The 27644-nt window shown below is 37.6% G+C and overlaps 1 protein-coding gene across 5 annotated transcripts in view; it reads right to left on the minus strand.

The window, feature by feature from the left end:
• The window catches only part of lnx1 (ligand of numb-protein X 1), a 39041-nt gene that overhangs the window by 6757 nt on the left and 4640 nt on the right, over positions 1-27644 (minus strand). The window contains exons 1-5 of one of the 5 annotated variants that reach the window (XM_059512956.1): positions 25310-25451; positions 9214-9467; positions 6103-6258; positions 3921-4129; positions 2616-3005 (exon numbers count right to left, since the gene is read on the minus strand). In XM_059512956.1, coding sequence (XP_059368939.1) covers positions 2616-3005; positions 3921-4129; positions 6103-6258; positions 9214-9467; positions 25310-25368 — 1068 coding nt within the window. In that variant the 5' untranslated portion in view covers positions 25369-25451. Of the gene's footprint in view, positions 1-2615; positions 3006-3920; positions 4130-6102; positions 6259-9213; positions 9468-23554; positions 24260-25309; positions 25452-27644 lie in introns of those variants that run through there. The other 4 variants (XM_059512955.1, XM_059512954.1, XM_059512953.1 and 1 more) reach the window with 4 other exon arrangements.

Genomic DNA, 27644 nt, shown 5'->3' on the forward strand with positions numbered 1-27644 from the left:
ATATAAATAATAAAAAAATAAGTTAAAACTCATCTGAATGGGAATTAAATCTTTTTAAAGACTGCTCAGATTAGTCATGATTATTTGATTCCATTCATAGTCATGATTTTATGTTTCTTTTGAAGTTTATGCATTAAAAATTACAATGAATGTGCACAGAAAAAGTACTATTATTATTGTTGTTTTTTTTCACTGTATAAAAGTATCTTAAAAATATATAGCTGCCTTTTTATATTGTAGGAATGGGCTAAAAGCCAACACACTGCAATTTTGATTTCATAGGGCCTTTGGCGTTGGTGGGTGAAAGCTGCAACATTATCTGTCTACTGCAAAAAACCTTTCGAACTCCACAGGAGAGCAAACAGAGGACAACAACTTCCCTGAGGAGCGAGCAGTTCAAAAACTGAATTTAAAATTTAAAATAGTTTGTTCATACCCTAGAGAGTGTGTGTGTGTAATGTCTCATTACTCTCCGGATGTCTAGCAAGCACAATTACCAGATGTTGTGGTGACTGCCAATGCCCTACAGCTCCAGCTCAGTGTGAATGTGTGAGTATATCTGAGAGGTGTGTACTTATTAAAGTAAAACTAATATATATGGAGATTTGGGATCCATTCTGCAGTCTGTGTGTTTATGTGTGCTGAAGTAGGGCACAGGCTCTAGTTTTTTTATCTCTGATTTATTTTTCATCCATTCCTGTCGTTCCATCTGAGTGCATCACCGCTTTCTTCTTCATTAACCCTTTATTTTGACAACCCCGTAGCTTGTGTTGCTCTCAAGTGCACACTCGCAATGAGAGCCTATGGAGTTTAGTGCTCTGTCGCTGCCACTTAAATGAGTGGGCTTAGCTTGTTATCAGCCTAATTGGACTAATTTAATCAGTTTCCTGCCAGCAGTTAATCTATGTCAGAAACTCCTGCTGTGAACGGCCATCTTGTCTCCTTCGAGACCAATCTGAACCAGACAGGAAGCAACAAGCTGAAGAACAACATTCGGAAAGAGCTACCACACTGAAATACATATCGAAACACACACTCACTACTCTCTTTGGGGAAGTCGTGCCCTACTGGTTAGAGAGTTTGACTCCTAACCCTAGGGTTGTGGGTTCAAATCTCGGGCTGGCAATACCACGACTTAGGTGCCCTAGAGCAAGGCATCGAACCCCCAACTGCTCCCCGGGTGCCGCAGCATAAATGGCTGCCCAATGCTCCGGGTGTGTGTTCGCAGTGTGTGTGTGTGTTCACTGCTCTGTGTGTGTGCACTTTAGATAGGTTAAATGCAGAACACAAATTCTGAGTATGGGTCACCATACTTGGCTGAATGTCACTTCACTCTTATACACTCTTATATCGTTGTGACACACTTCTTACCACAGAGATGAAACCACAATCAAATAAACTGCCACAAACCGTATGTAAGCTTTACATCTTTATCAATTTCCTGCTCAAGGAACACAACAGGTTTTATTTGGAGACATAACGTAATTTACATAGTTGGTTTTTGGGGCTCAGGATTAAGTCTAATCCTTGGTTTAAGTGTAATTAGTACCATTTAATGAATGATTCACTGAATAAGACGCCGCAGGTTAGGATTACATGGCTTTGTTTACATTCATTCTTTGACATGCTGGAAAGGCTAAGCAACAAAAGTGTTTAAATTATTTAGCATTACTTCAAATAATATTAGGCTCTATACAGTAAATGTCAACCCATTAGTGAAGCACTGCATCAAAATTACATTTCTCGGTTGTTGTTTTTGTCACATAAGTTTCTTTATTTTATTCAAATATTTTTATAGATTTTTAATATTATACAACAATCTCAATCACACAAACCACACAACTGCCACCTATCTCTCAAATGGACCATTGACACTCTATCTACAATCTCAATTAGGAGTATCAATGGTCCTCGTGACATATAGGTGGCAGTAATGCACTTATAAGTCTGCGATCCGCCATAAAGGTATAAGAAGAAGACGCCTCATGGGTTCTAACAGTTCGGACATTGCGTGAATCAGAGGTAAAAAATTATAGAAATTCCCATCAGTTTCTTGCACAGACTGATTGTTTTGTGTCTTTACACATCAATGTATCGTCTCTAGCCGCAGGGTTTAATTTGGTTTTGATTTTATATGCTTTTTTTTTTGTTTTATTGTATGTTTTAGCTGTGATTCCCATCCACTTACATTATAAGACTGATGGACTGCAACGGTTTGAGCTAAAAAAAAAATTGGTTTGTGTTGTACTAAAGAAACAAATTTACCTACATCTTGGATGACCTGGGGGTAAGCAGATAAACATAAAATTTTCATTTTTAGGTGAACTATCCCTTTAACTAATTTATTACACATGATTAAGGTTGAACCACTGATTTCCCATGGACTATTTTAAGAGTGTCCTTACTACCTTTCTGTACCTTGAACGTGTCAGTTGCAATGCAGAAAGCTCTTGGATTTCATCAAAAAATATAATATAATTTATGTACCGAAGATGAATGAAGGTCTTATACATTTGGAACAACATGAGGGTGAGTAATTAATGACAGAATAAAATTTTTTGGGTAAACAACCAATTTAATACTCACCACATAACCTCTCCCATAATGCTGCTCACCTGAATAAGCAGTGCTGCATGCTCTGGGGTGCCGTATCTCAGATCATGGCCGTTTATGGCCAGCACACGGTCGTCTACCCTTAGCCTCCCATCGTGGGCGGCCAGCCCTCCCTCCAGCAGGTGGAAGATAAAGACACCATGTTCGTCAGGTCTGCGCACCAGCTTGATGCCCAGCTGTTCGTCTGGTGCCCTCTTAACAAGGACCACATGTAGGCTGTCGTCCCTGATGGTGGGGGTTTGGGTGGGGAAGGCCTCGGTGGGAGAGTGATGATGGGAACGGTAACGGTGACGCTGCTCTCGCAGAACAGTCAGGCGCAGCAGTGTGCAGGGCTGCTTCAGAGCCGCCACAGCATAACAGTGAGGCACGTTGCTGATGTCTATACCATTGACCTGATGGGAGGACAGCATGAGATTAGAGCTAAATCTGAATATATATTTATAGTACAGACCAAAAGTTTGGACACATCTTCTCATTCAAAGAGTTTTCTTTATTTTCATGACTATGAAAATTGTAGAGTCACACTGAAGGCATCAAGGGCTATTTGACCAAGAAGGAGAGTGATGGGGTGCTGCGCCAGATGACCTGGCATCCACAGTCACCGGACCTGAACCCAATCGAGATGGTTTAGGGGTGAGCTGGACCGCAGACAGAAGGCAAAAGGGCAAACAAGTGCTAAGCATCTCTCGGGGAACTCCTTCAAGACTGTTGGAAGACCATTTCAGGTGACTACCTCTTGACGCTCATCAAGAGATTGCCAAGAGTGTGCAAAGCAGTAATCAAAGCAAAAGGTGGCTACTTTGAAGAACCTAGAATATGACATATTTTCAACTTTTTTGTTATGTATATAATAACATATATAATTCCACATGTGTTAATTCATAGTTTTGATGCCTTCAGTGTGACTCTACAATTTTCATAGTCATGAAAATAAAGAAAACTCTTTGAATGAGGTGTGTCCAAACTTTTGGTCTGTACTCTGTATATATATATATATATATATATATATATATATTGTGTGTGTGTATACAGTATACAGTTTTTAGTGTTTTATTATTCATCTTATTGATAATTAATTTATTGTTATTAGTAGTAATATATTATAATATTGGCCATTTATCAGTTACAAACATTAAAATAATTATACTTGAAAAGAACTCCATTCCACAAATTTACATGCAGGATCCTCACACACTTCCCCTCTGAACAACAGATGGTGAAGCCCATGACAACATGTGCTATCAAAACCAGGACAATTCACTCCTACTGTACAGTGACGTAACATCAGATCTAACAGACATACGCACCTTGAGGATCATATCCCCAGGTAGAAGTCTTCCATCCCGAGCAATGACGCCCTCTCTGTAGATGTCCTGAATGAGGATGCGAACCAGAGGCGTTTCATTGCCCCCGACAATGCTGATAGCCAGTGGTTCACAAGGATCCACCCTGGTAATCTTAATACTGGTGACTTCACCATCAGGGATTAGATGATGCAGCTGAGGTAATGCAAATACTGAGAGAGAGATAAACAGAGCATCTGTTATCAGTGAACTCCCACATGATCATCACTTTCTGTGCTCCACAAACAGGGCATCTGTCCAGAGCGGAGCAGAGCAGAGCCAAACGTGACTAGCCTTAAAAAAGCATTACAGTGATCCATCAGAAGAAGCAAGGAAGGCCAAGACTTCCCGAAAATGTATTCAAGATAAATGTAATCATTTCGGTGATTGAGTTAACATTTGTTTAAATCGTTTTAACCACTAATTTGCTTAATTCAGATATACTATCATTCAAAATTCTTGGGTCAGTCAGATTGAAAACAGGCAAGGATGCATGAAATCAATTAAAAGTGACAGAACAATAATTTATAATGTTATAAAAATATATATATTTGAAATAAACTTCAAATTCTAGTCATTAAATTAAAAAAAGTATCACTACCAAAAAAATAGGCAGTGCAACAATTATGAGAAAGGTTTCTTGAGCATCAAATAAGTATTAGAATAATTTCTTAAGGATCATGTGACACTGAAAACTGTAGGCTGCAGAAAATTCAGCTTTGACATCACAGGAATAAATTGTTTTTTAAAATATTTTAAAACAGAAACATTTATTTTAAATTTGTAGTAATATTTGACAATATTACTGTTTTTATTGGATTTTTTATCAAATAAATACAGCTCTGGTGAGCATCGAATACTTTTTTTAAAAATATTAAATCATCATACCGACCCAAAACTTTTGAACGGTAGTGTATATTGTGAAAAATATATACATATTGTATTTTTTCTCATTTTTCTATAATTTTCCTTTTAAATTATCACTATATGACAAAGAGATGGAAACAGACCAATCAGAATTGATCTTCAAATGACGCAACATTATTTGCTCTGCAAATAAAAAAGAAAAGAAAAAGCCTTTTTCAACCATTCATTATTTGAAGTAACCAATCACCTTTGAGTGTCTTATGTGTCACCAAGTGTGCTTGTGGTTAAGACAACAGAAAGAGCCTGTACAATCAAAGTTAGCCGAACTACTGAAGAAATCCAAATTACTGAAGGAGCCATATGCAGCTATAGAGCTAGTGTTATATCAGTCACTTCTGAAAATATGTTCATACTGTAAATTTGTTCAAAATATGCATATGTTATGCATTTCTATTTGTTCTGGGTGAAAGATTCATACTGCACCTGTGCCTGAACAGACTGTAAACTACAGCCAGATTCTGTAACAATCTCTGTGATTTGTCTCTGCTTATCTTTATCCATCCCTTCTTTCTCTATTACACACACACACCCTCTCTCGTATCCGCCTGTTCTCCACAATCTGCAGTTTCTCTTTCAAAGTCACTATTTTCCTCACATTTCCTCTGAATGCTTGCAGGAAGAGAGAAAGTGAAGCTCGTTACTACCGCAACCAGGGTGTTACATAATGAACACACACACACACACACGCGCGCAGATGTCCTCATCAGTATTTTCCATACTCATTTTCAATCTCCCAAGCATCCTTTTTCTCTTTTGTTTTCATTCAGAAAGCAACCCTCTCATTTAGCGTTCATCTGTCCAGTCCCTCTGTCTCGACACACTGCTTCATTTCCTCTCTGTCTCTCTCTGACAAGTCTCCTCAGGCTCCATCTGTATTATTAAAGGAGCATATGCTACTGCAGGGCTGACGGGACCCAAACCAGACTGTCACCTTCTGACACACTCCCTTTCTCCTTTTCTTATCCATTGATATTGGTTTAGTATGCTATTGAATGATATTCATAGGACAGTTCATGTTTGGTGAGGTGCTATGCAATAATGCTTTATAACAGCACAGTTACACTACATTGTTAACAATTATAAACATGCTTACTACGATATATGCTAATGTTAATGATAAAACAGGGCCTCTAATAAATTAACTGGTTTAATTTGGTCTGGTTACTCAGTCACTCTTCTTCTGGTGTCCGAAAACAACACTTGCAAGACCTACACTTACCCTCCGGTGGTATGTTGGTGTTTCTGAGGTTGTCTCGCTCCTCTGTGGTCTCATTGGCCACTGCTGTCCCACTCTTGGTCCTCCTCAGGACACTGAAGGCTCGATTTAGGCGGCGAAAAGAGCGACTACGCACTGACGTTCTGTCAAAGTTGCGATCTGTGAATGAATGTGAGAAGGAACTGAGTGAGAAAGGAGGAGAAATACATTTTCCTTCTAAACATGCCTGGACTTGTCCCTCTTCTGCTGTCTACTTTCAGCCAATCAGAATTGAGTGGGCACACAGTAGCCAATCAAATTGTCTCTTTTATTGAGCATCATAATGCTTTGCACCTGCAGGCCAAGCAATGAACATCTGAAGTAAGCAGCACCTGCTGGTTCTGTATTGTAGACACTGCAATATCATTATAACTTCTTCAGGTCAGACCTGAATCAGCACCGAACAGTGTATAGGACACTTTTTTTCTGCATGTCTGTGTAACTTAAGTCTTCACAGATGAAAGTTTCAGACAAAATTAAAACTATATTATGTACAAACCTTTAAAATTTCAATACATCCAAGATTTTCAAACACCCTCCAGGTGATCAGTGGAGAAAATATACCAAACTTACAGAGTATTACAAACTAATGACCGGTTAAGTTAGTTTTATGTTTCTGAAGTTAGTTAATGTTCCTGAAGGAGGTTATTCTAAGTGTGGATTTAGATTATTAGAAGTTGAGAGTCTGTGTCAAAGGTTGCTGGGTCTTTAAAGGTTAAAACGCTTTTTCTGTCTCATTCCTCTACTCTTTCAGTCTTTCTCTCCTGATGAACATAGTTCTGACAGAAGCATTGGCCGGATTGGAGGCAGACAGCTTGTTCAGCTTCAATGTCACACTGTTTCCAGTCCCAAAGCCAGAAATGCTGGTGCAGCAGCATTTATTGTCCGCATTCTCCAGGCTTCATGTTTCGAGGGGACGCCAGACAATGAAACACATCTGAACTTCTTTGTGGAGGTCAGGAACAGGCCCCAAGTATTTATAAGGCATATTTGAACTCTTCTCTTTCTATATATATATATATATATATATATATATATATATATCCTCCTCTTTGTTTCTTTAACTGCAATATCAATTGTGTGTCTCAGCTGAGCCTTTTCAGCCATTTTAATAGATTTTTTCAAAAATGACAAATGGTGCAGAGGGCTATACTTCGAACAGTTGGCATTAGTCAGATTAACTGTCTTTATAGTTATATGTGAAGGATGTCTTCAAATGTACAATTACTTATTTTTTTTAATAAAAAAATGCTATATACATAGAGAGAGAGAGAGAGAGAGAGACCGTAGATATATCAAAACTTACAACCCGAATTCCGGAAAAGTTGGGACGTTTTTTAAATTTTAATAAAATGAAAACTAAAGGAATTTCAAATCACATGAGCCAATATTTTATTCACAATAGAACATAGATAACGTAGCAAATGTTTAAACTGAGAAATTTTACACTTTTATCCACTTAATTAGCTCATTTAAAATTTAATGCCTGCTACAGGTCTCAAAAAAGTTGGCACGGGGGCAACAAATGGCTAAAAAAGCAAGCAGTTTTGAAAAGATTCAGCTGGGAGAACATCTAGTGATTAATTAAGTTAATTGATATCAGGTCTGTAACATGATTAGCTATAAAAGCTTTGTCTTAGAGAAGCAGAGTCTCTCAGAAGTAAAGATGGGCAGAGGCTCTCCAATCTGTGAAAGACTGCGTAAAAAAATTGTGGAAAACTTTAAAAACAATGTTCCTCAACGTCAAATTGCAAAGGCTTTGCAAATCTCATCATCTACAGTGCATAACATCATCAAAAGATTCAGAGAAACTGGAGAAATCTCTGTGCGTAAGGGACAAGGCCGGAGACCTTTATTGGATGCCCGTGGTCTTCGGGCTCTCAGACGACACTGCATCACTCATCGGCATGATTGTGTCAATGACATTACTAAATGGGCCCAGGAATACTTTCAGAAACCACTGTCGGTAAACACAATCCGCCGTGCCATCAGCAGATGCCAACTAAAGCTCTATCATGCAAAAAGGAAGCCATATGTGAACATGGTCCAGAAGCGCCGTCGTGTCCTGTGGGCCAAGGCTCATTTAAAATGGACTATTTCAAAGTGGAATAGTGTTTTATGGTCAGACGAGTCCAAATTTGACATTCTTGTTGGAAATCACGGACGCCGTGTCCTCCGGGCTAAAGAGGAGGGAGACCTTCCAGCATGTTATCAGCATTCAGTTCAAAAGCCAGCATCTCTGATGGTATGGGGGTGCATAAGTGCATACGGTATGGGCAGCTTGCATGTTTTGGAAGGCTCTGTCAATGCTGAAAGGTATATAAAGGTTTTAGAGCAACATATGCTTCCCTCCAAACAACGTCTATTTCAGGGAAGGCCTTGTTTATTTCAGCAGGACAATGCAGCCTCCAGCTATAACAACAGCATGGCTTTGTCGTAGAAGAGTCCGGGTGCTAACCTGGCCTGCCTGCAGTCCAGATCTTTCACCTATAGAGAACATTTGGCGCATCATTAAACGAAAAATACGTCAAAGACGACCACGAACTCTTCAGCAGCTGGAAATCTATATAAGGCAAGAATGGGACCAAATTCCAACAGCAAAACTCCAGCAACTCATAGCCTCAATGCCCAGACGTCTTCAAACTGTTTTGAAAAGAAAAGGAGATGCTACACCATGGTAAACATGCCCCGTCCCAACTATTTTGAGACCTGTAGCAGAAATCAAAATTGAAATGAGCTCATTTTGTGCATAAAATTGTAAACTTTCTCAGTTTAAACATTTGCTATGTTATCTATGTTCTATTGTGAATAAAATATTAGCTCATGTGATTTGAAAGTCTTTTAGTTTTCATTTTATTAAAATTTAAAAAACGTCCCAACTTTTCCGGAATTCGGGTTGTAATTTATAATTAGTAATATGCATTGCTAAGAATTCATCAGATTTTTTTTGCACCCTAGGATTCCAGATTTCCAAATAGATGTATCTCAGACAAATATTTTATGATCCTAATAAACCATACATCAATGGAAACTACAGTTTTGTGTATGTGACAAATACATGATGTGTGCACTCACACTCACTCTTCCTCGAACCACTACGTGCTGCCAGGCTGGTGGTGCTCCCAGATTGGCTGTTATCTTCCATACTGGGCTCATAGGCGGGATTAACCAGGCCAGGGTCGTCTGATAGGAGGGCGATAGCAGAGGAGGGGCATCCCTCCCCGGGCAGTGCTGCCACAGTGAGCTCTGAGGTGCTGTCTGTACAGTCTCCCTCCTGAGAACGCCGCTTTCTCTCTGCGGAGAGCCCATAGTGTGACGCTCCTTTACACCTGTGAGAACACACACACACCGACAGCTAGGTCAGCAAGATACATTACCATACAATGAATGTGCCATCATCTACTGTATGTGCCAATTAGGAAAGCAAAGTCAAGTAGAGGAGACTGGATAATTACTTTGTTGCAAGAGGGTATATTTGGACTTGATCTTTGTGAGTCTGTGTTCTGGTGTAGCTGATATATTATGCTGCACTGTCGAAAGAGCAGACCAACAAACAAACATGTCTGCCCAAGGAAGCATGGGAAACAAATACAAAGACTAGAATATAAAATGCATCTCCTTTGAAATGAGATTTGTTATCTTACAAAACGAATCATGTGCTAAAGCTATGTCTTTACACACAGACACACTGACAAACCAATAAACCAGCAGCCCATGAGTAGACACACAAGTAAACAATGCACACGTTTTTAATTTTGGACCAATAAGGTTCCAGCGTGTATGGGGCTACCCAGAGGAAGGTAGGTAGGTATGTAGCTAGATAGATAGATAGATAGATAGATAGATAGATAGATAGATAGATAGATAGATAGATAGATAGATAGATAGATAGATAGACAGATAGACAGACAGACAGACAGACAGACAGACAGACAGACAGACAGATAGATATACAGACAGACAGATAGATAGATAGATATACAGACAGACAGATAGATATACAGACAGACAGACGGACAGACAGACAGACAGACAGACAGACAGACAGACAGACAGACAGACAGACAGACAGACAGACAGACAGACAGACAGACAGACAGACAGATAGATAGATAGATAGATAGATAGATAGATAGATAGATAGATAGATAGATAGATAGATAGATAGATAGATAGATAGATAGAGACTTCCCAGTTGCACACTTGTGATTGGTTAATTTCATCAATGCTAAACAGTTGGGTAAATATTGTATAATAACAAGGAAACAATAAAGTCATCTCAAACAATTGCAAAGTGAATGATGACAGCATTATGGCGGCTGCTGGAGCAGAGCTCTCTCTCTAAGGGCCGGCTGTGAAGAGATAAATCAATGGGTGGACACATACAAGCAAAAAGGTGTGTACAGCACCAAGAGAGATGCCATGCCTTGGGGACCTGGTTTAAAATAAAGCATTTTGTCTTAGTATTCATGCCTGTCTTCATCCTCATAGACGCCTTAAGAAAGAGAAAGCGAGAAAAGGTATGTGTGGCAGAGAGCTTAACACTGGCCGTATATATCTCACTTACTGCTGACCACTGATTGGAGTGCCTCAGGTGTGCAAACTTAATAACTGGTCTAAAAGAACAACGGCTGCTTTCAATCAAGCTCTGTTACAGTGCTGATGAAAGATCTCAAATGCTGTCTCACACTGGTAAATTGACAGTGTGTCAAGATAAAATTGTGGCTTAGGAGTTTTCTATGATGACAACTACCTCTCTTATATAACCTAACCCTGATACATACAGACAGACAGACAGACAGACAGACAGACAGATTCATTTACTGTTAAATGGTAAGAACTGTATAGTAAATGAAAGGCACTCTTGGCCTCTCATGTGGCCATCAAAAGCAATTAGTGTGATTAGCTGAGAGGGAAACTTCATCTCCTTATATTATGTAACACAGGGGCTCAATGGAGACCAACCAGTGGTCAGCTCAGTTGGGACAGTGTTAGTTCAGTTCAGGATCTTCCCCCTTGGTTTGAGTCTGTCAGTCTAAAATGCTTACATCATTTATAAAGTTGCAAAGAAGTGTCTCCTAAGTGAGTTGCATAGCTAATAAAGTTTTACTCGTCTCTTAGAGGATAGAGAGGAAAAGTACATGGGAAGTTCATGAAGGGTCATTGATTTTTGTTTTGTTTTGTTCTGCACCATACAAATACTTGTCTCCGAAAAGCAAAAAAACAACAACAAATGTTTACTTGAGAAGTAAAATGGCTTAATCTCAAGTCTTGTTTTCTAAAAAAATTTCACAGTTAAATTTACTTAAGTGAGAAAAATGTATTCTTTCAGATAAATCCAGTCGAAGTTATACGTACAAAAAATTGTCCCTGCTCTTCCAAGATTCATAATGGCAGTGGATGGGTGTTTCTGTTCAACAGTCCAAAAGAAATGCAACAAAGCACATCCATCCATAGTAAAACGTGCCTAACATGGCCCCGGGGGGTGAATAAAGGCATCCTGTAGGGAATTGACACTTTTTTTTTTTTTAAGAAAAATACCTATTTTTTTAAATGTTATAAACCCCTTTCTCTAACTTCCACTAAATATTATGTTATAACGTTGCTCCTGTAAACAAACGTTAAATGCATATATAAAAAGCATTGATTCGCTACAGAAGGCCTTTATATAGTATCATATAGTAAATGACACAGTCTGTTAATATGATAATATTACTTAGTATTGCAGAGTGCTATGCAGTGTGTGTATGTGTGCAGAGAGAAAGAGATGCAACACAATGGTCTTGTCTGTTCCTTCGTTAAAGGGCTTAGGCAGATGTTAATTAAAACAGGCTTTCCTGTTAGAGATAAAGCAGCAGTCTGTGGTCTGAGGTCATAAGCCGAGTCTCACACATGAACCTTGCAGCCACAATAACAGCAATCCAGAAGTTATTGTTTAATCCAACCATCCCGTTATATGAATGATGGCATGTGTCAGTCACCTTGCTCCCAATTTCCTCTTTCGTTTTTATTCTCTCTCACACATACGCAGCCATATGGACAGGCAGCAGGACACAGAGCAACAGAGAGAGAGAGATAACAACTCTCATGCACTTTTCCATCTCTTTCTCCCCATGTTCCAAACGGTTCATTCGTTCTCTTCTTTCTGTCTCTCAATCTTCCCGGGACCCCGACCTCAACTTCCTCTTCTCATGCATCCTTTTCTCTTCACTGTCATCCAGACTGCAATATTTTAAGTTCAAAGTTTTCTTAAAGAGACAGTACATCCAAAAATGATCATTATTTGTAGTCATTATTTACTCATCCTCATGTTTTCCCAAACCTGAATGCTGTTATTATGCATATAATTGAATGAATGAATGAATGAGCAAGTAAAAGAGCGAGCGAGCGAATGAATATACATCTTTGTCCAGTGTGGATGTCATTATCAAGAAATGTCATTGATTCTTGACTGTCTTGAAAAAAAATCACAAATCACAATCGAATTATTTTAGAATCATATCTTTACTGTGCTTTTTTTTTTTGATAATTTGAATTATATTTTGTTTTTCAAGTTCACATTTTAGTAATTTTGTTGCTCATTTTTACTCTTTTTTATGTTTATGTAGTTAAAAAAAAATCTTTATTAGATTTTAATTTAGTTTTATATATGTATTATATATTATATTTAAACAAGTAATTGTATTTATTTAATTATATTGTTTACTAGATTTTTAAACTTATTAGATTAGTTAGTTTTAGTTATTAATTTAGGCGTTTTATTTATTTATTTTTTCACACATATATAAAATCAAACCTTGCTCTTCATTTTTATTTTTACCCTAGCTGTTTTTGATTGCAAATGGAGATGTAGGCCACAGCCTGGAGAGACCTCATAATGACCTGACAAAACGAGGGAGAATTATGTGCTCCTCTCCTCTTGATAATAATGAAATTAATCTCCAGAATATTCCATTGGCTACTTACAGCTCGGACACACTAAATCCAGTACACTAAATCTTTGACTACAGACTACAGAATACACAATGGTCTGAATCTAAGTCATCAAAACCAGATCGACATTTCAATCCTCTTTTGAGTGAATGGATTACCTTTAACCTAACCAAATAACACAGCCCTAAGACTGGGATGTACTAGTCTTAGACACACATACAAACATATTTTCATCAGAGCGAGATGCCAGACTCAATTCCTGAAACTGACCTAAAAAGACCTCCACACATACACACACATTTAGTGTCTGTGTGAGAATACACCATGTGCATCATATTTTCAGACTAGTGGTGTTGCAGGACTGATAGTTTTTGACTGATTCTCAAGGTGAAGGTTAGATTTTTGTCATTCTTCACATAAACACACAGTAACATTTATGAAGTATATATTCTTGACTTTGTATTATATTGTATTTTATTATATTATATATTTATAATTTATATTTTTATAGTGTGTCTAGTGTGTTTATTGTCATATTTTAAACTGAAGAAGCATATTAATTTCTGATCTTTTTTTTTAATGCATTGTTAACTACATGCATTCCTTTTGTATGTGCATGATTATCCTTTTTATATTTTTCCACCATTTTCTAGCAGGAATTGTCATGATTCAGATTCATACAGTTTATTAAGACATGTTCAACTGATGAAACATACAAACTTTCAGACCTATTTACTTTTTTTTTTTCAATGCAGTTAAGTAATACTTTCCATATTTATATATTATATTTATATTATATTATACTTTGTATTTTTGTAACACCATCATATACTTTGTATTGACATGTTTAATTGACTAAACTAAATTTATTTATTTCTAAATGTATCTGTTATTTACTTTATTTTTATTTATTCCTAATTTGTGTATATGTGTATATTATACAGATATTTAGAAATTGTTAAATATAATATATAAGGACTGGGTTGTTTTTAGAGTGGCTGAGAGCCATTAAAACCTACAAAAATACTAGTATACTTTTAACTACTATTAATGATTTTAATGCAGACATAATACTTATTAATTGTATTTTTCATTCTATACTGTATTTGAGACCCTGGATGCATTTAAAAAGCATGCCACATCAGATGCTAATAATACATAATGCATTCCTGGTCTGCATTCATACTCAAGTGTATTCATCTTAAGGGAAGCAGAGTTTTTTTTTTTTTAATGTGAGATATTCCATCCCTTCCCCCTGGAATCTCCACCACTAGCCTGCTAATCCAGTCCCAAGCATCAGGATAATCGCAGCTGTGTGCAACTGACACACAGAGAGGAGAGGACAGAAATGTCATCCTCATTGCTCACTGCTGAACCACTGAGAAAGAGGGAGAGAGCTACTAAATCACGCCATCATCGCACACAATCAGCACTCTTATAAGTGGCTACATAGGCGTACACACAAACACGCTCACTGCAGCAGTTAAAGAGCCGGAGACTGTAGTTGTACGACAGGCAGCATTGCAACGCAACGCTGCACCAGCACAAAATGCATTTCTGACAAAACTGCAGCACATTCAGTTCCGATTGACATCTGAAATCTCAGAGCGCTGCAGGATATTGTGTGTGTTCCTGCAACCAGCTCAGTATGTTTGATATATTGCAGGGGTTTCAAACTAATTATTTAACTATAAATGTAAAAATAAAAAATAAATATTATATTATATTATACTGATGTTAATTTCAGTTAATGTAATGTAAATTACTGTAATCAAAAATTTGAAAAATATTTAATTTGATATAAAATTGCTTTTAATATATATATATATATATATATATATATATATATATATATATATATATATATATATATATATATATATATATATATATATATATATATATATACCTCATTCAAAAAATTGTAGATTCACACTGAAGGCATCAAAACTATGAATTAACACATGTGGAATTATATATGGAATTATATACATAACAAAAAAGTGTGAAACAACTGAAAATATGTCATATTCTAGGTTCTTCAAAGTAGCCACCTTCTGCTTCTGCTTTGCACACTCTTGGCATTCTCTTGATGAGCTTCAAGAGGTAGTCACCTGAAATGGTCTTCCAACAGTCTTGAAGGAGTTCCCCGAGAGATGCTTAGCACTTGTTGGCCCTTTTGCCTTCTGTCTGTGGTCCAGCTCGCCCCTAAACCATCTCGATTGGGTTCAGGTCCGGTGACTGTGGAGGCCAGGTCATCTGGCGCAGCACTCCATCACTCTCCTTCTTGGTCAAATAGCCCTTGATGCCTTCAGTGTGACTCTACAATTTTCATAGTCATGAAAATAAAGAAAACTCTTTGAATGAGAAGGTGTGTCCAAACTTTTGGTCTGTACTGTATATATATATATATATATATATATATATATATATATATATATATATATATATAAAGTAAACGCAAGGATTCTATTTCAGACAAACATGCAAAGTGTCTGGAATAGCTGCAATACGTCAAAAATCGAAATGCAGAAAGTGAACGTTGCTTTGCGGGTTAAACTAACAGTTGAGGGATCATAATGTATGAAACTTCATCTAGTTTATAGCAACTTAAGACTCCTTATATAATGTATGTGATACATTGAGGGATATAATGCAGAGGTCTTGCCCTTTCTTAATTGTGTGAACAGTTGTAAAGAGAAGTGTATCATGGGAAAGTTGTGCTCGGTTTGTCTGATCTCTTTAATTGCTCTGACATGTTTGACTTGGTAGGCATGCGCACACATATAAATACAGTTTTATTAGTTTATCAAAGGAGGTGTCTTCCACCTTATCTGTACTTAATCTGCTGATGGGCTTGAAGATCAGTGCTTCAGTGCAGCAGGAGGAAGGATTAAGGAAAGTAATAATCTTAGGGAGAAAAATACGGGAAGGAGGAGGGTGAAGGAGACATCGTTTTTCTTCGGGTCTTTTGGAGTTGTGACGTATTCACGTCAAGTAACTCATTGTCTGGAGGATTACACACTCATGGCAAACGCTCTGAGAGAACTAGTAAGACCAGAGAAGAGGAGAGACAGATGAATGGCCAAAGGAAAACTCATTAGGGGAATTTGTTTTAAATCCATTTGAACTTCTCAAAATTTCACAGCCTGTTTTTCCCACTTTATCCTTATATGAACTCTGCATTAAATGGAGGGCCCCACTTGCTAGCATTTGACTGGGTGAACAGATAGTCCTAGATATATCTACAATTAATTACATTAATATACCATACAAAAATGTATATATACAACTAATTTATAAAAAAAAATATCTTTTTTTTTTAACTGGGCTTTTTGTATATTTAGTATATTTTCTGTTTTCATCTTAATTGTAATTAAAGTTTTTTTTTATGTTGTGTGCTTTTGTCAGTTTTATTAGTTTTTTTTTATGTCTATATAAATTTTTTTTTATTTATTATAAGTATTATTTATTATAAATATGTTTTAAATTGTATTTATTATAAGTATTTTATATTTTTTAGTTTGTTTAGTTTTAGTTATTTTAAACTAAACAAAAATGTATTATTTTTTTGTGGTTTTAGTTCTAGTTTTAGTGAACAAGAATAACCTCATTCATCGATGCCTCTGAACTTGTATTGGAATTAAAAATACGAATATAAAAACACTTTGCCACATAATACTTTAAACTTTACATCTATCCCGTGTGAACAGTGACACAAACACTAGAGCATTAACCAGTTCCCTGTGCTGAAACCGTGTCATGTTGCTCACTCAGCCAACCAATGATCTCACACTGGCAGCCTACAAGGACAGTTATGCAGACCTCCCTTTCCCTCCACCACTCTTTCTCTCTCATACCTTCTTTCTATACCTTCCTTGTCCCCTCCCACTTCTTTGTTTCCCTTCTTCTCTTTGATGAGAACAGCAGGATGAAGACAGCAGCAGATTTATGTTCATCCCTCTACCCCCCTCCCTATCCCCAGCTGAGCGACCGCATTGACTTTATTTCTCACATTCTCTCTCTCTCAGTGTGGAACCAGGACAGTGATCTGCTTTAGTTCTCTAATGAGTGCAGGAGATAGCGCCGGAGTGCGTGTTATCTTCTGAGCACTTAACATTAAGACCTGTGCACTATTTGAAGCGGTAGATACAACTGACCCACTCTCATGGCAGACGGAGAGCGAGCCTTTTCCATGCCATCCATTTTGCCTTTGCATTTTGTTCTGCAAAAAATTCAGAACTGACACCCCAGCGGTGCATTTTAAGATTTTTTCTTTTCCTCCAGTGAATGTGTCTGTGCTTGTGCACGTAAGGTTTAAAATATGCATCTGTCCTAAGAGTGCAAAAACATTTTCAGAGGAGGTGTGTTTATTCACACTTTAGCTTCACTTGAGCTGCTCTGCTTGGCCTGGTTTTTCAGATATCTTCACATATGCGGTCCTCTTCGAGTGTGCCACTGTGACGACACTAGTTTGCAAGAGCCCAAACTGGGAGGTCATGTATTTGTATCTTTGATGATTATGTTTCAGGATTATTATAGACGTGATGCGCCAAAGCTTGTTATTTTTTCGTTTCTGTGGTGAAATGCCAGGTAGCTTCACATAAAACCTCACTGGTCCTGCGTAGCATTTCCTCATGTATATGAAACGCATATTTCCCCAAACAAGTTAAGTGCATACCCACCTCAAATTCCCTTTTAAGCATTTCATGCCATGCCCCATTTCAGTCTTAGTGTGAACTCACAAATTGCTCGTAGCTGGAATCTCATTGCGCCATATCTTAAGAAATGAGCTTCATCCAAAATCATACTAGTATAGTATCTTAGAGTAGTTACTGCATTTGATGAGAAACTTATTTCAAAACCATTTAAAAAACAGTAAAAGGCACAAAGCTGTAAGGCCAGTATACTGTATGTTACACTCAAACAGGAAACCCACACCCTCCACTTCCTGTGCCTTTTCTAAACTCTCTTACCATCTCCCAGCAGTGACTGAGCACCCAGCCCAGGTGCAGATCTGACCCTGAGCTCAGGTGCTGAGCAGGGAAAAGGACTCTGCCAACTCTCTGTCTCGGATGCAGCTAAAGTGTCGAATTAGCTACAACGTTTTTGCTCTTCCTGCTCCTCATCATCATTTACTTGATGAGGAAGGCGAGAGGACACGGAACAACTGCAGAGCAACTGCAGGACAGACACTTAGGCAAGAGCATCTGACAATCTGTTGAACTCTTGTTCTCCGGGGAAAGCGCTCAGAAGCTGTATTTGACTCTGCAGAGGAGAACGTGGCAGTCACATGTAGGTCATCCTTTTCATTTGTCTGAAGACTGCTTTGATTTTGCAGGTTTGCACCAGTTAAAGGTACATGTGCGTGTGAAAGCTGAAATTAAATCTTAATGAATAATTACAAGGAAGGAAAGCTGACATGAAGGAATTATTTAGATATAACTAGCTATCTCTGACATCCCTTATTAATGATTGACAATAAAACAGGACTTTGGTTCTGTGCCACAGTTCAAAATGATAATTGTCTGACAGGGATGCAACAGGCACTTTTAAGGGTGGGATGTAGAAGAGATTTGACTCCTATTTCATTCATCAATACTTTTTCTGGTGAACATAGTGTTAAAGGTGCAATTGGTGATTGTCTTCAGAAACATTTTTTGTTATGCTGGTTGAAAGTCTCTTTACATTCCCGATAGAAATCATTAATTTAAGCAGTCTAAATATCTGTATTTATATATTCTGTGTATTGCGTAGGACCAATAAACGTTCGTCCAATCAAAATGCTAGGTCCGAGCATTTTAACTGGCTTTCCGACCTGCATGTAAAATAATGTATCTGCATACCTCTGTGCACTCTGTTCGCGCAGACAGGATACATCATCAGCGTGTTCACCCACCCTGTGCAGCCAGAGCGAGAATGGCAGACAAACATCAACAACCCGATCTTCCTTCCTGCTATTGTAGTACTTTTCAAGTTTTCTCGCCAGTGAATTTCTGTATATATAATGTATATATATATATATATGAATATATGTATATATATATATATATATATATATATATATGTATATCAAATAAATGCAGGCTTGATGAGCAGAAGAAACTTCTTTCAAAAACATTAAAAATAATAATGTTTCCAAACTTTTGGTCTGTACTGTATATATAATAAATATATACAGTACACACACATATATTATGTAAACAAAAACATTTATTTTAAATGTGATTAATCATTTGACATCACTGATTTTATATATATATATATATATATATATATATATATATATATATATATATATATATATATATATATATATATATATATATATATATATATATACATACACACTCACATAATCTAAGAAAACTGAAACCTGAAAAAAGTTTCCACAAAAATAATAAACAGCACAACTGTTTTCATCATTGATTATTAAAATGTTACAATGTTTTTTTTAAGTTATTTTAAAAGTGTAAACTGTTTTTACTATATTTTTAATCAAATAAATGCTGCCATGCAGACTTCAAATATATATGTAAAATTCACTGACCTCAAATTTGTTAACGGTAGTGTATATATATATATATATATATATATATATATATATATATATATATATATATATATATATATATATATATATATATATATCTCCATACATTACTGCTGTCTGTTCATTGATGGTTCTTGTATTCCATAGTGGTGCTGCCAAATGATTAATCATGATAAAATCTAATCCAAAATAAAGGTTTTTGTTTACATAATATATGTGTGTATAATGTGTATGTTTATTATGTATATATACATACAAACAAACACATACATGTATATATTTAAGACAAATATGTTGTTTATATATTTAATATATATCATATAAAATCTAAGAATAGAAATATATTCTTCTTAAATATGGTTTCCACATTTCTGTTCTTTTTTCTATGCAGTGTGCTGTTTGTGTGATGTGCCTTGGCACAGATAAGTAGATGGGTTATGTGGTCACTGAGTGAGCCAGCGAATGCCGCAGGACAAACCGCTCACGTTCAGCGGTCATCCACTCACTATGCCTAAAAATAAGGTCACCGCAGCAACACGCAGCTACAGCCCTGTTTTCTCACTACATGGATGTCACCCTGATGACGACATGCTGCTGTCTGACCAGAGCCATGCAGACATACACAAATGCACGTATACAAAATCAGTCACCATTCCCCACACCCATAACTGATCTATTCCTACTAAAACATAAAAATATAAACCAGGTCGAAGTGCACAAATCAACACCATATTCATCTAGAGTCTCATACTGACAGGGATCAGCCTTCCAGCCACTCTCATTCACATTCATATTAGTCAGAGCAGCAGAGCCGCTTTCAAGCACAGCTTTATCATAACACAAATCTGATTCCCAAGAACTGTTTCCAGCCCACATATGCCACAATAATAAAGGTCTAGACAAATTAGCACGGCCCTCAAGAAGTGTGACGTCCTACCTCTAAAGTACATCTTAACACTTTAACACATTTCTTTTGAGGTAACATAACATGATTGCATTAATGGTAACAGAAGCTCCTCACACCTATCTGCCAGGTTAAAAAGTCAGTGAGAAATGTGGACAGACAAGAAGATCTTATTAGTATTCATAGGCTTTCATGTAAAACATTTATATTTACATTTGGATAGACACGAAATGTACAATATGATCATACTGGCAGCATCTTCTTCTGATTACATCAATGCTCAAGCACAATCTGATAGCGGGACTCTCATTAAGCAGTGAACTATGGAAAAACTTTGTCAGAAAACCTATTTTAAATGCCAAAATTATTTATTTAATTAAATAATTTTTTTTTATTTCAATCTCTTTAAAACTATTTCAAATCCTTTCAGAAATGTGTATTCTTGAAACCAATATAATGTCAAATTAGGTTAACATTTTAACTATGAAATACATTCAAATCAATCTATTCATTAAACAAATCCAACATTCCATGAACCTCATTAACATTTGCATATTATGAAATTTGTTCATATTTATTTTACATTTCAGATTATATGCTAATGTTGGCAAGACGCATAGTTATACTGTGCTTTATTATGTCTCTAGAGATGTTTTTCTTGAATACCACCTGATAAAGCATGTGCAGACACATCCAACATCAGACAAACATAAAAATGCACATCTCAGCATACTTTTACACTCATGCAATGCACAAACTGTTTGCATTTTTATTAGCAATGCTGTTTGTCAGGTATTGTGCCTCTACACACATAACACAAAAAACACACATCAAGCATCTGCATTAAAAAACAAACACATCTGCAACAGTGCACTGAGAAGATTGGTGTTTAATTCAAAATCTAATTAAGCATGTCAAAGAATAAGAGAGAAAGGAAATGTGTGTGCGGGTGTAGTCAGAGGAAAATGGGAAACCTCAGCCGAGATCAAACATTCAGGATATCAGCTCTGACAGACACTGTTTGTATTAACATTAATTTCACATGCGGTCAGTTCTAAATACAAGTGTAAACACGGTCCAAAACAGATGCAATCCAAACACTCAGACGACATACAGAGGTAGTCAGACATGCATTGGATCACACTGGATTTGTCCCAGACAAAATAAAAGGACCTCATGCTCACCTCTCAATCATCAGTTGCACTAAAACAAGGGTTTTACTTTGCAGCTTAAAAAAACAAATAAAAGTGTCTAATTGAAAAAAAGGGAATGCAAAACATATTGAAAAACTTAAAAGTATATTTGGCAGAAGAGTGGTTCCATGAAATGTTAATAGCAAGTAAACCTGTATTTCCTGAACACTTGTGACTGGAACGCCTGAGATAGATGTTAATACAAGATACTAGCATGTGTGTGATTATTTTGCTGTCATTCCTATCCATGAGTGAATACCCAGCACAGCACTACAGAGAAATCTGTGAGAAGTATAACATACGATAACAAAGAAAGACAGAAAGAAAAAGATACTGATTTGTGAAAAATGAAGAGAGATTTTCTGGGCAAAACAAAGCACAGCTATTTGACAATACAAGAAATAAGGCCAGAGTGTGCGAGAGAGATGGGAATAGGAGCTTTCTGTCATTATATATGATGAAGACGAACGACCATGCTCCCATCAGCCAGCCAAACAAAAATGGACTACACAAAGCCTCTCTCTTCTCTTTTTTCAACTCATACATGTCTACACATGACAATCACATACACAGGGACATAAATCATAAAACACGGCTCATACGGTGACCCGCATACATAGAGATGAAAGACAGAAAGACCTCGTCCTAAGAGATCCAAGCCAAACAAGCATATGGACAGATGGTGCAGGAAATTACCTTATCTGTCTTCTCACCACTCATCCCTCTGAAGACACCTCACTGTCCTGTTCCACTCCAATGCTCCTTTTCTTTATTTTCCATGCTATACAAACCAATTTCAGCATGCTTGTGTTGTGTATGGTCTAGACTCTAAAAGCAGAGAGGATTTGTAATGCAGTCTATTGTACTACGCTCAGCCATTCACACACACTTAAATGCCAAAATTGTTTTTCTGCCAAAGACCCGGGATCAATATAACCAGCTTTCACCCAAACACACTCACGGGACTCTCACGCTGAATGCAGAAGTGTCTTTTTAACAGTGCAGCGCACAAATGAAGAAGCTTGTACAGTGTTTGTTGCTGCGTAAAAGCGTATATTTTACTCTTTTAAGGAGTGTGTGGTGCTCTTGCCCCAAGAGAGAAGTTCAGCTTGAATGTTTTATGTTCCATGCAAATCCAAGAGCAACTGAATATGCTGTTGTCAGATATCCAGTGGGTGTTTGAATACCTTTGTTTTGTTTTCCTGAATGGTGTGCCTAGCAACAGTGCGCTCAGTCCTTTTTTCTTGTGCAAAGATAACATACATGTTGTATCTAACAAATATATGATATATGACAGTAAAAACCTCCTTAAAATGTCAGAAATCCAAGTTCTCCTGACTGTTTGATGTGAAAACACACCTGCACAGACACATTAGGTCATCTCAGCCATGCTGCAGTGTGCCTCATTGCTTGGTAGCATCAAAACAAAACTTGCTTCATCACAGAACGCAACCATAACCACCTCTACACCACTGTCCCCAGCCATACAACTACAATAAAAAGCATGAGGAAACATGATGAATTTTTCCTTTTTAAATTACATCTAGAAACTTTTATTCATATATGCAAGCATGCACAAACACAAACAGATATGCAAGCAATTGTTTAGGTAAAAAAAAAATGGGATCAATTGGGATTTATGCAGGTTGTTGAGAATGATGTATGGACACGCACACACAAACACCTATACACACAACCAGATGCACACATTGCAGTACTGGATGGGATGGGGTACAGTGCGACTTGTCCTGTATAAGACTAGAAGATGAGATGGTACTTATGGGACGCAACTCACACCGGACAGGCACACAGGACAATGTGTGTGTTACTTACAGTTCTGAGTAGAGGATGTGCAGGTTGCCCACATTGTCAGTGTAGTTTGCTGGACTGAGCCAGGGCAGAACCAACAGCAGCAGAGCCTTCATGACCCTCTCTCTCCAGGGTCTTGAGTCTCTCTCTTTTTTTTCTTTTTTTCTCTTTCTCTATGCTGAATGCAGTGTTTCCTATCCGGCTTCCTCCCTGCCCCTTGCTTCTCCACCTCTACTACAGTTCTGACCCCCCCTCCCGTCTTTCTCTCATGTAAAAAAGCTATTCTTCCCTTTCCTTTTCTTCTTGTTTCTTTGTCTTTTCACTTTTCTTTCTATCCTCGCTTCCCTCAGGCTTTTAGCCCGGTAATCTCAGCAGTAGAGAGATCAGCAGCAGTAGAGGGAGAGGTAAAGACTGGGAGCGCTGCCAGCGGAGGAGAACAGAGAGTGCAGGATGAAGAAAGACTCGAGAAGAAAAGGTGGCAGGAGCGGCGTCTGGAGCTGGTGCAGGTGCACGGGAGCCGAGATGGAGAAGAAAAGAGAAGGGTGAGGTAGAAGGAGAAGCGGAGGCTGAGAGAGGCGTTTGCTGGCACGCTGGTCGGCTGCGATGGTTGCGTTGCAGTTTAATCTGCCCTGGGCTTCATCCAAGACTGAGAGGATTTACGCTCACAAGCCCACATGCTGCTATGATTGTGCGAGAGAAAGAGAGAGAGACGAGTATGTGAGTGTGGCAACACAGCGTCTGACTTATACTGCAGCATGCTCTACAGAGAGAGAGAGAAAACTGGGGTGAACCAACTAACATGGAAGAGAGGGGGAGATGTAGGCTTGGGTGGTCCATCTATCATTGTCCGTATGCCTCAAGGGTAGAGCGTGTGGCAAAGACCACCCCCCTCTGCCACGCAACGGTTCATTCAGCTATGAAGCGGTGTGTGTGTGTGTTTATGTCTACGTGTGTGTAGAGGGTAGGCATGTGGAGATAGAAACAGATATCTGTCTGTTCAGCTGTGTGACTCTAGCGATAGATAGATAGATAGATAGATAGATAGATAGATAGATAGATAGATAGATAGATAGATAGATAGATAGATAGATAGATAGATAGATAGATGAACTTGAATATTCTTCAATCATTCTTCAAAGAGACAATAACTCATAAGATCACATAATCAGAAAATGGTTATAGGTTCAAAGATTGCCAACCTTTACAGCATTTTCAATAACCGTATAATTTGGTGAAGGTATAGTATGTGTTATCATTAATATTGCATGTCCATAAGAGCCCAAGGACAGCCTAAGGCAGTACATTCCCTCCTCTCTACCCAGATCTGATCTAGGATTCCAGGAAAGTCTATTCACTGCCAAATACATGCAGACACAAGCACATGCTTACGCACAGAGACAAAGTGCATCTAGATGTGCTTGACTGCAAACACGAAAAAGTTAAACAGGCCGACATATGGCACAAGATACAAAGTTCTCAACATTTGATACAAAGCTCCAGAGCAAATGCAATCTAGCTAAAACACATCAAAGCAGCAATCAAAACTGACTTAGTACACCAAATCTTCTCACCACACAGTCACCAATGTAAAGGACGCCTCGTGGTTTAACGTAACATGACCACAAATACTGGGACACAAACACAATATGTAGCAGCTGACACAGAAAAATTCATCTCTTGAGCTTACATGCATGGAATTAAGAGGAACTTTGTACTTTGTACAAAAGTTCTCAAAAAAAAAAAAAAAAAAAACATAAATGTATGGAAGGCCATTCTTACATAGAAAGAGTCTTTGGCTGGTCCTCACCAGTTCTTGTTCCGCTTAAGTCCCATCCCATTTTGAATGTTGTCCAACTTTACAGTCCTGAACCTACTGTGACCACTGGAGAATAGACATTGGAGAAAGTAGGGAGAGGAAGAGAGACAAAGAACTATGAATTCAAAGCCCAAAAGCACAGTATAAGGAGAAAAGGATGTGGGAGGGAAGAGGAGCAATAGAATGGAAAGAAGCAAGTGTGGGTTCTTGGGTGACTGGAGAAAAGGGCAAGTTGATTGTGTTTCCGTAAGTGGAATTTTAAACGAGAGGGAAACTTTCCATTAACGCCAGTAACAAAATGCAATTAATTTCCACAGAGGCCCTCAGGCCTGTGGAGCACTAATGATTCAGAAACAGTCCACAGGAATGGCAGAGACTCTACCATCCTGAAAATGGCAAGAGTGAGTGAGAGTTCCAATAAAAACCATTAGTTAGCATAACGTCCCCGAAGGCACTGAGGTGGAAGATATCTTAGTCGGTTAAACAGAGGTCACTGTGGGGTTGCTACCTCTGAGGAGTGGAGAACAAAAGAATCCTCTAATGAAATAAACAAAAAAAAATGCATGCACGCAGACAGATATGTGCTCGACACATGTCTTCTATTGAGGCGAATCGCTGACAAGAGTCTTTTATGAAAGACAATAAATGAAGGGCTGCTTATGAATGCCAATGAGAAGATGAAGCGTGAATACATCAGTCACATTTAGCAATTCAAAACTTGCTTATACAGTTAAATAGATTAAACTGTGCTTTGCGAATCCTTCATGTTCACCTCAAATCAAGACATCTGAAGACGAGTCCTTACTGAAAATGTCCTTCAAACCTTAAGGCTGAATTTCTGGATCAACATCTTTAAAACTGAAAAACTGTTTTTTAACCAATAAGACTTAGGTTTTAGTTTTGGGTTAGGATTAGGGATGGCCTCATATTTATCTCCCCACCACTATTTTTTCATGATTTCATCTGGTTGTAAACATTACAGTGTGGTCACATTTACTGTGGCTTGGCAAAATTTCACAAGTGCAATCCAGTCAGTTCAACAGGAACTGGTGTAATGCAATTTCACCAGATAAACTTCCGGTGGTGAATACATTTCCCTGTGCAAATTTGCAGCAATTGCCAATAACAAGCTTCTTGGTTGATGTTCATCAGTGACCTCTGTGTGGGCAGAAACTCGTAACTAAGCAACAAACAAACAAAAAAAAACATAAAACATAAAAAACATAAGATCCACAATGGAAAAGCGGCAGCTACTCACCAACATTATAATCCTGTCATTAAAAAAGGCTGTTTGGAAAGCAGTTATTTAGGGTTGATTTGATTGCTGGCTGGCAAAATAGCTTGGTATGTTCAACTCATTGTCATTATACCTGTATGTAATTCATGGTATTTTGTCACATCTTGTTCTGCTTTTTTTTTCTCTGAGCAATGGTAAATGTGACCACACCATGGTGGGGATCAGCGTTATAGAAAGGTCTGAAAATGGACAGATACAATTATAAAACATATCTGCTTGGCTCATGAATATTGAAGGGATAGTTCACCCAAAACTGAAAATTCTGTCATTAATTACTATCAAATTAAGATTTTTTTCTTTCTGACCCTGCATAGACAGCAAATGAAATACCATGTTTAAGGCCCAGACAGGTAATAAGGACATCATTAAAATAGTCCATGTGACATCAGTACTTCAAGAGTTCCACCATAAAGCTACGAGAATTATTTTTATGAGACAACCAAAATAACAACATTATTCAATAATTTATTCTCTTCCATGTTGGTCTTCAACACGCAGAGTTGAATGCAAAGGTAAAACCCAGACACGCTGCACCTTGTTTACAAGCAGAGGGATACGAGAGTAAGAGAAGAAATTTTTGAAAAAAGTCATTGTTTTTGTTTTCTTTGCACACAAAAATTATTCTTGTAGCTTCATAAAATTAAGGTTGAACCACTGCTATCAAATAAACTATTTAATCAATGTCCTCACTACCTTTCTGGGCCAAGAAGGTGGGAGTTGCGTTGGTGTCTATGGAGGGTAAGAAAGCTCTCAGATTTCATTCAAAATATCTTAATTCATGTTCTGAAGATAAACAAAAGTATTAAGGGGTTTGGAACGACATGAGGGTGAGTAATTAATGAAAGAATAACATTTATTGGGTGAACTAACCCTCAAAGAAACATTACCTAATTTGTATTTAAAAGGCTCAAAAGTCCTAATTAATTTGCTGACAGATAAATAAGCATTTGCCATAGTAAGGTGGCTGCTTAGTGTTTGCATCCATGCAGCTGTTTGGCTTC

Source organism: Carassius carassius, chromosome 27, assembly GCF_963082965.1.
Source record: "Carassius carassius chromosome 27, fCarCar2.1, whole genome shotgun sequence".
NCBI classification, from domain to species: Eukaryota; Metazoa; Chordata; class Actinopteri; order Cypriniformes; family Cyprinidae; genus Carassius; species Carassius carassius.